Raw genomic sequence first — 10691 nt, forward strand, 5'->3', positions numbered from 1 at the left:
CAGCAAATTTGGTTTTTGTTTGGGGAGTTTTTGACATCTGCATTTTCTTCTAAAATCTTTGACTCCCTGAATGTTTCATATTCTTGAGAAATATGTAGTTGTAGAATCCAAAATAATAAATTAGAAGACAAAAGCTAGAAATATAGTTTTTTTATATATTCTTACAAGTTGTTTCTCATAATCTCGAGCTACGTAAACAAGGCCTCAATGGCTTTAATTAGGTAAGTTCGCACCATTTAACTCCTATCAATTATAGTTCTACTGTTTGCCAAGCACCTCTAATTAAATGAGATAAAATTGATTCCAATATCAAAATTAAATCAATAATTTCACTTTTTTACAGAACTCTTAAAAGAACTATTCAATTTCTAATTAAAGAACTCTTGAAAGAGTGTTTCTTCATCTGGCTGGCGGTGAAAGGGCGCTGCTTAACCGGGGATAATCTCGCCAAACGTGGATGGCCTCATGACCCACTTTGTGCCCTCTGCTCAATTGATATGGAAGACTGCCATCATCTCTTGGTGAAATGCCCTTACACAAACAGAGTTTGGTCCCTACTCAGAGATAGGATCAATGTTCACTTTGACATCCCCGGGCGACTAGATCTATCCCTGGCAGACTGGTGGCAACTCGCACGGACTCGTTTTCAGACGCGCTACAGTAAAGCCTTTGATACGTTTTTCATGCTTGTTTGCTGGCTCGTGTGGAAGGAACGTAACGCGAGGGTTTTCGATCAGAAGTTCAATACGGCTGACCTCCTTTCAGCAGACATCAAGGAGGAGGTAGCAGTGTGGAGAGCAGCAGGTATCTTCCAATTTTGTGAGTAGCCCTACAATTATCCCGTCTTTTTCTTTTGTTTCCTTCCCTCTTTTCCCCTTCCGGGTTTTTCCCGGCTCGACAGTTTAATGCCGTGTACAAAATGTAAACTCTCCTTTTATCTTAATGAAATTTGGTCGGCTCCTTAGCTGACACGGAAAAAAAGAAAAAATAGCGAAAGGGAAGCAGGCATGGATCTGGCAAACATTCAGCTTACAGATCATCGCCAGCAAAAGGATTCACCATTTCAGCAGCATATGTTAGAGTCTACCTACTACATGCACATGACTAACCAATGCGCACTTCTGGTCGAAGTTCTAGTTTAGTGATGTCTAATGTGACCTTCATCACAACAGACGGTTCAAGTAACCTCCTAGGTTTCCATCTGATTTTACGGTCTATCCTAGAAGGCATCCAGATTGAAAAAAAAAGGGGGGGGGGCGAGTTTTCCAACCCGGATTAGGGATGCAAGCTGGGCGGGCAAGCGGGCTTTTTTAGCCCGCTTATCTCACTTCTAGTTCATTTTTTCTTCTAAATTTTGTATTACCATGTGGAAAATACACTAACAAGCGGGTTTTTATGCGGGTAGCGGGACTAGCACTTCATTGATCAGGGTTGGGCTTGCTACCTTGGTTTGGGTGATTTTCAGGTGAACCAGATTGCTGTTGCTGCTGCTGCTCTTGTCCTGCGCCTGCACTGGTTTCAGGATGGAAATTGATGGGGAACTTGGTGACGCTGGGCTTGTCTGCCAATATGTTCCTCTGCACCCGGTCAATCAGCAGCTTCGCAGGAGGCTCCTCCCGAAGCTGCTCATCATCGTTGTCATTGTTCACATAGTAACCTACTCTGATGAACTCTTGACCCATGTAGGAACAAGTTAATAGCAGCACAATAACACCAATTATGTCTTCCTTACGGATCTTTGACGGGTCAGGAGGATCAGCCTGAAAACGGAAATGTGCATATCATTCTCATGATTCAGACATACATCCAAGATAGCAGCAAAAATGCAGCAGGTCCAGTGCAAAATGAGCACAGGTCTCTGCACAGCTGAGAAACTGAAATGCCATATCAGATTCAAGTTCAACACTAGTCTCTGAGTTCATGATGCAGATCTTGTACTCGGTTTGCCACTAAAATATACTTATTTACCTGGAGAACAAAACGGTATGTCCCAACATTCACAGGGCCAACAAGCACACTCTCAAGCAGCTGATCATAATTTTCATCCTCAGCCGATCCAACATATATAAGCTTCCACTCCAGATCTGAAAGAAAGTCACTTAGTACTACTTCATAGAACTAATCCACAAAAATGAACAATACTCGTGACTAATGCAGGAAGATAAATCAGCACTACTACATGTGTTTGGAGTTCTGTAGGATGAAAATACTTCAGAGTTCAGATGCGTGAGAACAGATGATAAGCAGCGCACATCAATGAAAGCATAATAAATCACTGCAGGCACCTCTCAACATCAAGATTAAATTACGAGTCATGACCAGGATAAAAAAAATGTAAGAGAGGATTTATTGCGTAGACTAAGGTGCAGAACAGATTCCTAAATAACACATGTATAGAAGAGACTTATTTTTTACTGGTACAAAACTGAACAAATATAATGGTGTTATCAGCTATTTATAGCCAGCATATTCATAGATAAGTCAATTTTCAGTGGAATATCATCCAGAATGTTTGCACATATCTCCGAATAAGCACTAGACAACAAAAAAAAGAGGAAAATAAAATATCTGAAAAAACGAAAGGTGGTAAATTACAGTAATATCATCCTTTTTCTCAATATGAAACAACCATGTTAAATTGGCAAGTTGTTTCAAAAGGGGGTAACAAAACTGATGGATGCTGATGTAACAACACCAAGCAGATGGAATATTTACAAGATAAATTGGAACGATGGTTACTAACCATATGTTGAGTCAAACTTAATCCCTGTTCCTGCACGAGATCCAGAAGATCCCCATAATCCAGTTTTCTTTGATGATGTAGCACTTCCATCTGGTATTGACTGAATCCTATCAGGTAAGGCAGTAACCAGATCACCACGGATTGCAAGTTCTTCTTTTGAAAGCCCTTTAACCTGGCATTGGCATAGAAAAATCTTTAGAACTAGTATTTTGTTTCAAGGAAAATCTTAGAGCAATACTAAATCAACCAAATTGAACAGTCCATTCGGGTTAAAGCCTTGCTGAAATAAAACTTGGACGTGCACCAGGAACACCTTGAATACATGTCTGAGTTCTTTAAACAAAAGATATGTATGAAGGTAATTGTCCAATATTGTTATGCCGAGGAAAGTTCTATAAAGTACAAGCACCTAGTCACCTACCGACTCAATAAACAACACAGCTCCTGTGCTATGCATTTGTTCCTTTTTTCCTTCTAACAAAATGACATATAGATATCCTTCTTATAATGCATTGCCTACATCACATGGTACCAAAGAATCTAGAAGAATTTCCACAGGGTAAATTAGGAGTCATCAACAGTCAGCTTGAGTACTCAAACTTAAATGTCCCAAATGTTCAAGAGAAGAACTTAGGAATCAACTTTGTTCTAGTTCTACTTCTACATTAAGAGCTATCGGATATATCTCAACCTCGCAAATCAAAACATAGATCCACGACCAGAGACATGCATTTTTCTTAATGCATTGCCATTACGAACTACGTAAAAGCATAGACAGCATGACATCCATTAAGAATGGTCAATTCAATTCCTACAAAATCCCTATGGAGTTCCTGCTCCAAACAGGGTCTGCACGACTGTGCACATTCACCAAATCAACAATACTTAATAGCATGGCCTACTTTGTAGAAGAACTGCCCTGAGAAAGCGCATAAAACTCCTAAATTAATTTACGCACCCAAAGAATACATGTTTCCAGACAATGTAACCTGCATTGCAAATGTTCTAGTTGGACCTGCTCCAAATCAATTATACTTCCCCACATTTTTTAAAAAAAATACAACTTGTTGTTTCCATCAGAAAAAAATCGACTAGAGCTCAGCAAACATTTGAAAACAAAGCATAAGAATCACTCTCCTGGCACAGCAATCAGTTTGCGTTCAATCATCGATTAATGCCATATGCTAAATTTAGAAATCGTCACTCTTGTGATCATCCCAGAAAGCTACTAAGGTCACATCTCTGAAGCACAGTGCAAGCAGGAACAAGCTCCTCGCACCAACCACCTTGCATATCTACGTACCGACTAGCTATGCAGAGCAACAGAGGAGAGAGGACTAGAGAAGCATCAATAACCTTCTTCAGGGCGAGCCGCTGCAGCTTGGGCAGATCCTCCTCGAGGAGCTTGGCCTTCGTTCCGCGGATCTCCGCGTTCAGCGCGACCACCGTGGCGCGGTTCTTCTCCTGCTTCGCCGCCTCCGCTTTCTGCAGCGACACCCGAATACCCGATCAGATCAAGATCAGATCACACCCGCTGCGGGCCTGCGGCAGAATGCGAGAGAGAGAGAGAGGAAGGGAGGCAATCAGGCGGCAACAGTGCAATACCTCGAGGCATTCGTTGAGGTCAGCGTCGACCGAGGCGTAGAGGCGCGCGAAGGGGTCCTCGCCGGCGACGCCGGAGCCGTGGAGCTTCTCGGCGTCGTACCTGCCGTACTTCTGGCAGATGGCGTCCACCCGCGTCAGGATGTCGATCACGCTCATCTTCTTCTACTACTTCCCCGCCTCCGCTTCGCCGCCGTGGCTGGTGGGAGTGGTCGGTTGCGCTGACCGGACGGCGGTTGGGGAGGGCGGGGTGAGACGGCGGCGATGAGGTGCGGGGTGGTGATGGTGATCAAGCGATGGAGGAGGTTGGCAGGGCGGCCGGGCCGCCTGGGCGGGTGGCCGCACAGCTTGGCTCCGGCGGCGCTGCCGGGCGGTGGCGCCGAGAAGGCGAGAAGCCGCGGCTTGTCGTGGGCCGATTCGAGTAGTGGGCTGTATGGTTAATGGGCTGATGCAGTATGCTCTTTTTGGGGTGGAAAAAGTACACCGAAGGTCCCTCAACTTGTCTTAAGTTACAAAATCATCCCCAACTGCAAAACCAGATATCCGGCGTCCATTAACTAATTAAAACCGGTCACAATAGTTCCTTCGGTGTTTTTAGCCCCGGTTTTGTCCTGCGTGACGGCTGAGTCAGCATAGACCCACGTGGGCCCCATATGTCAGGATGCCACATCAATCTATCTCCCTTCCTCCTCTCTCTCTCTCACTCTTCTCTTCTCTTCTCTAGGCAAGCCGGCCGGCAGCTAGGGAGGAGGCCGCGGGGTGAGGCGGGAGAGGGGCTGGCTGCGGCACGGCGGCGGAGAAGCTCACGCTCTTGGCGATGCCGCTGCCGTAGAGGAAGTCCAGCGGCGTCGGCGTGCTGTCGCCGCTGGCGCACTTGCTCTCCGGCGACTTCTTGACGAGGATGTTGTCGGCGTGTCGGTCGATGTTGAGGAGGCATACGTCGAGGATGCCGACGCGGTGCACGGACGCCACGGAGAACCGCGACGGGCCGAGCTCGCTGGCGTCGTACTCGTGTGCCGCAAAGCGCTGGATCGAGGCCGTGGTCGTCGGTAGGGCGGCCCAAGGCACACCTGTTCAATCGGCCACCGTCGCCGCTGGGGAAGGAGCCGCCGCCGCACCAGAAGGGCGGCCAGAGCAGGCGAAGCGGCGGCGTCGGCAGCGAGCGCGGTGGCGGAGCGGCGGCGTCGGTGGGTGAGCACGGCTGCGGAGAGGCGGCGTCAGCAGGCGAGAGCGGCGGCAGCGGCAGGCGAGCACGGCTGCGGATGGGGAGAGGCGGGCGCCGACGACTCCACGCCGCTCGGCCTTGTCGTCGACGGCTGCTCCTGGCGCGGGCAGAGCAAAGCGGGGACGCGGAGCATAGGGGCAGGGGGCGCGGCGGGCGAGCGACAGCCATCTCCGAGAGACGGGCTCTTACCCTGTCGGCCACCGACCGCGCCCGCCGCGCCGACCCTCCTCCCCCACCGACCGCTGGCGCACCGCCGCGTCACCCGGCCCGCCTCCACCTCCGTGCCCACCGCTGCGGCACTATTCTTCGCCGACGCGTTCCCGTTCCTGGAGGCGGAGGCGGCGGCATCGCCGGTGACCTGCACCACGGCGGCGTCTGCATCATGTTGCGCTTGCGCGTCATGGAGATGGACACCTTGTCGCCGTGGTTCCTAGGCTCGCTGTTACGCGTCGACGCGCTCCTTCAGTAAGGCGGCGACGTGAGTGGCTAGGACGGGCTGGCCGCGGTGAGCGCGACCATGGTGGGCGGGCGGCGGGGCAAGGGCGCGGAGGCAGCGGCGAGGCAGCGGTACGAAAGAAGAGTGAGAGAGAGGGGAGGGGAAGAGAGAGGGTGCTGACATGGCATCCTATACGTGGGTCGCACGCTAAATCAGCTGTCACGTTGGATAAAACTGGTGTTAAAACCACCGAATAACCTAGAGTAAACGGTTTTTTTTAAAGTTGGGGATGTCATATATCTGGTTTTGTGGTTGGGGATGATTTTGTAGCTCGATTTTCGGTGCACATTTTCCTTTTGGGTAGTACTGAGGATGGGGAGTTGTGAAACAGGAATGCTAGCTCAATTTCTGTTCTGACCATGATTTTTTTTTGACTGGTGTCCTGACCATGATTTAGTACAGCATTTCTTGTATATGTATATTAATTTTTTAAATAACATGTATATGTAATTTAATATTTTTTTATACCTCTATTGTTGTAAAATATAGGCCTTGTTTAGTTCTAAACTTTTTCTTCAAACTTCCAATTTTTCCATCACATTAAAACTTTTCTACACACATAAACTTCTAACTTTTTCATCACATCGTTCAAATTTCAACCAAACTTACAATTTTGACATGAACTATAGACTATACACACTCATAGGTTCCTAAAAAAATTAGACTACAAAAGGTAAAATATGTTGAAATGAACGGCATATTTCCAAATGTATGCTCCATTCAGAACACTTGAACTGGAAAAGGTCATTTTGTAAAGGTAAGTGAAATCGTCTCCTTCTTATAGATGGCCCCAGCTTAATTACTAAACGAATTGTGAATAAAATGATCGTCCTTGTTCCGTTAAAAGTCTAGTTCGCATTGCAACGCGGAGTTACTAAACGATGCAGGAGAAACAAATTGTGAATAAAATGATCGTCCTTGTTCCTTTAAAAGTCCAGTTCGCATTGCAACGTGCAGTTACTAAACAATGCAGGAGAAACAATGTGCCAGTCTTATTAATTTTTCTAAGGCAGATCAGATGTCATACAACGAGACATGTGAATCTGTTGCGCTGTGGTTCATTTAAAAATCTCTCGGTGGTGGGTGTTCTTCAAAGTCCAATCCTTTGAAAGCTGTCGGAACATCACACTGGTCAAAATGTACAGAACAGCAAAGCACGAACAGCAAGCAGCGCGGCTATCTTCCCACCAACATGCTCTCTTGTTGCGCGACTGATATTAAACACAATTAAAAACGGGACATGATTCCAGGGGCAGAGCCAAGGTCAAGCGTGACGATCCATACGGTTGTGGTGTCAAACGACGGATTCGGTGCAACCGCAAAGCAGAGACTGTACCGGGTGCACACAAACTTGTGAGTTAGAACGCTTGACCTTCTCGTGTGGTAAAATGCTTATAATTCTCGCGTTCTCTGATAAAACAATTGTGTATAGCCATGCCCCTTCCCTAGCCCTTTTCTCTAGTCTAGACCGTACTGGAATGCCTTATCTGCGTGGGCGCGAGTTTGACAAGCGTTATGTGTTTGTCAACCGAGTAGAAACCGACACGTTTCGCGACTGGATTCGATCAGGGAGACGGTAAAGCTAACATAGCAGAGTTTTAGAATGGCTTTGTCTGAATCTCTAGAGAATGGAGGAGGATATCTGAAACTCGAACTCTACCCTTCCAGTTTCAGTGCAGAGCTAACATGGATCATTTGGCTCTGCTTAAGTCCAAAGTTGCAAAATAATTTCGCAGTATTTACACATGCGCGGTACTCCCGTCGACCTATCCGCGGAGAAGATCGAAACGCATTTGGCAAGAACAGTAGTGATTTCGTGAATGCGCCACACTGCCTCGTTTTTTTAGTGCAAGGAGGTGACGCTCCTCTCCAATTCTCCGGCCGCGTGCCGGTGGTGGAAAGCAAAATACTACTAGTATAGTATATACTCGTAGTCGTACCGTCGTATACTACAAAAGTAGTAGTACAAGAAGACGGAAGAATTGAATTGTGTGTGTTGACCGTACCCGAAAAGTAAAACACAAGCGAGCGAGACGACGTCTCGCGTCTCTCCTCTAGTCAACAGCGAGGCTCTACACTACCATGAAAAAAACCAATACTTTTTTCGTAAGGACACCGCACCCCGCGGCTCGGCCGGTCGAGTCGACTCGGAGACGAGATCGCGTAGCTGGTATCACCTGCGCTGCCCCACCAGTGCCGGCTACCGCCAGAGAGAAAGAGAGAGAGATGGCTGTCTATGATGAGAGCGAGTGCGCGCGCCCGCTATAAAGCCCGCCCCCCGGTGCAGCATAGTCTGAGCCCTCAGCCTGCCCAGCTGCCACGCTGCATCGCACGCACGCCGCTCCAAGCAGATACGCGCCTGCAGGCCGCAGCTGCAGCAGCAGCCACGCGACACGCTCCTCCACTCCTCTCCCGTGCGTCGTGGCAGGGAGAGAGAGCCGGAGGGAGAGTGAGTGAGAGAACGGTCAGCTCGCTCTACCCCGCGCGCCCACGTCGCGTGCTTGGATTGGTACGAGGCCGGCGGGATGGGGAGGGCGCCGTGCTGCGACAAGGCGAGCGTGAAGAGGGGGCCGTGGTCGCCGGAGGAGGACGAGCTGCTGCGGAGCTACGTCCGCAGCCACGGCACCGGTGGCAACTGGATCGCGCTCCCGCAGAAAGCAGGTGCGTACGTACCCCCGGTTTATCGTTCTCGTTTTTGGCTAGCCGGCCGGCTTGGTGACTGAGAGAGGTCGTGACCGATCGTGGCAGGGCTGAACCGGTGCGGGAAGAGCTGTAGGCTGCGGTGGCTCAACTACCTCCGCCCGGACATCAAGCACGGCGGCTACACCGACCAGGAGGACCGGATCATCTGTTCCCTCTACAACTCCATCGGAAGCAGGTATTGCTACAGATCTGCACGATATGTGTCAATTATCAGAGCTAGAGTTTAGGCTAGTCTGCAGGGTGGTGTGTAACAGCTATAGCCTACAAATCGCAGGTGGTCCATCATCGCGTCGAAGCTGCCCGGCCGGACGGACAACGACGTCAAGAATTACTGGAATACCAAGCTCAAGAAGAAGGCCATGGCCATGCATCATCATCATCAGCCGCCGCCGCCGCAGCAGCAACACTACCACCACCACCACCACCACCGTGTCGCCGGCGGTGGCGCGCGCGTCACGCTCGTGTCGCCTCCGCCCGCCCCGCAGAGCCAATGCGCGTCCATGCAGCCGTCGCCGGCGTCCGCCTCCTCGTCCGGCGGCGACGCGTGCAGCTTCGGCGCCGCCGCCATGTACTCCCCCTCCCCGTCAACCCAGCAGGCGCCACAGGCGGCGACGCTCGCGGTCGCGGGGTACACCTCCGTGGCGACGGCGGCGGCGGCGGCGGCGGTGGCGGCGCAGCGCTCGCCGCTCGACGAGCTGATCTGCCAGGTGCCACCACCTCCCACTACTACCGCCGCCGACTGCTGGGCCAGCGGCGTGACCCTCGACGACGTGTTCTTGCCCGAGCTCGTCGGAGCCGGCGAGTTCCCCAACGGCGACCTCTTCGGCGGGTTCGGCCCGCTGCTCCAGGACAGGTCGTCCATGGAGCTCTCCGCGTGCTACTTCCCCAACGCCGCGGCGGCGGAGATGTGGCCGGCGGCCACGGACATCGTCAAGCCGGCCGGGCTGTGCCACAGCCTGACATGACAAGTCAGACACTAATGATCCATCCATCCAACGAGAGTGCTCGAGTGATCCATGACGACTAGTCTCAAGTTGTTGCGTGGCTAGCTTCTTCTTGATTGATTACCTGATCATCTTTTTCTCCCCCTTCTTCCCGACGAGATTATTACATGTACATTATCCTATCTGTACTACGGCTGTTCCACAGACAGGTTAATTAGATGTTGATTGCCAATTAGCAACTGTTCTGTTCTTCCGCCTACCAGCCAGTAGTCCAATTACTGTAAAATTTTCAGCAAGCGTGTGACTATTTTCCTTCCATGCGACAAGGACAGGCTTTCTTTCACTGATCGTTCAAACTAATGCAGTAGTATACTTGTACTACATAGTCTTAACTAGCCAATTACTAGACGTAGAAGAAGATGATCACACGCACCAGTTACTGTCTGTGACTTGTGACTTCGTGAGACCCTCACAATTAATGGAGATAAAATGCATGCATGCATATATCCATCAACTCTGATGAACATGTTGATTTGGCTAGCTGTCTAGCTAGCACTAGCCTATCTATCCGAAGATAATATCGAAACGGCCGGCGAGAAGCGCATGATGTGTACTGTGCTGCCGCACGTGTCCGGGCCGGGCGCTTTCTGTTTCGTCCCCCGTCGAGCGTGATGAATGGCGATGACGACGGCGACGACGCCGCGGTGGTTGGGCGAGAGCGCGCGCGCGCGACGGGCGAGAGCGCGCGCGCGCGACATGGACATGGACCAGCCGCTCGCACGCACGCGCGCGACCCGTTCCAAGAGGTAGCCGATCGAGCAGCAAGGGAGACGGGAGCCGTGTGGATGCAGGCGGCTAGCCTAGCTAGGAGTGGATGGATGATTAGATTCTGTCTTGCTAGCTGCACTAGCTAGCTTGCACCGGATCACTGATTAGATAATTAATCCCTCGATCTTATTCTATGGGTGCTCCTCTAGC

The 10691-nt window shown here is 50.3% G+C and overlaps 3 protein-coding genes across 3 annotated transcripts; 1 reads left to right on the forward strand and 2 right to left on the reverse strand.

The window, feature by feature from the left end:
- Window positions 1–297: 297 nt before the first annotated feature.
- Window positions 298–4701, reverse strand: LOC4324146 (probable histone chaperone ASF1A). The gene is made up of 5 exons (XM_015767058.3): window positions 4349–4701; window positions 4100–4228; window positions 2744–2915; window positions 1969–2084; window positions 298–1760 (listed from the first exon to the last, which is right to left on the reverse strand). The coding sequence occupies exons 1-5, from the start codon at window positions 4502–4504 to the stop codon at window positions 1419–1421; spliced, it is 915 nt and encodes a 304-aa protein (XP_015622544.1). The 5' UTR covers window positions 4505–4701; the 3' UTR covers window positions 298–1418.
- A 364-nt stretch (window positions 4702–5065) lies between these two features.
- Window positions 5066–5738, reverse strand: LOC136355473 (uncharacterized). Its single transcript, XM_066308071.1, has 2 exons — window positions 5416–5738; window positions 5066–5342 (listed from the first exon to the last, which is right to left on the reverse strand). The coding sequence occupies exons 1-2, from the start codon at window positions 5736–5738 to the stop codon at window positions 5066–5068; spliced, it is 600 nt and encodes a 199-aa protein (XP_066164168.1).
- Window positions 5739–8361: 2623 nt separating this feature from the next.
- On the forward strand, window positions 8362–9952 carry LOC9268190 (transcription factor MYB4-like). The gene is made up of 3 exons (XM_015776174.3): window positions 8362–8727; window positions 8815–8944; window positions 9044–9952. The coding sequence occupies exons 1-3, from the start codon at window positions 8592–8594 to the stop codon at window positions 9732–9734; spliced, it is 957 nt and encodes a 318-aa protein (XP_015631660.1). The 5' UTR covers window positions 8362–8591; the 3' UTR covers window positions 9735–9952.
- The last annotated feature ends 739 nt before the right edge of the window (window positions 9953–10691 follow it).

Source organism: Oryza sativa, chromosome 1 (genome assembly GCF_034140825.1).
Source record: "Oryza sativa Japonica Group chromosome 1, ASM3414082v1".
Classification (NCBI taxonomy): Eukaryota; Viridiplantae; Streptophyta; class Magnoliopsida; order Poales; family Poaceae; genus Oryza; species Oryza sativa.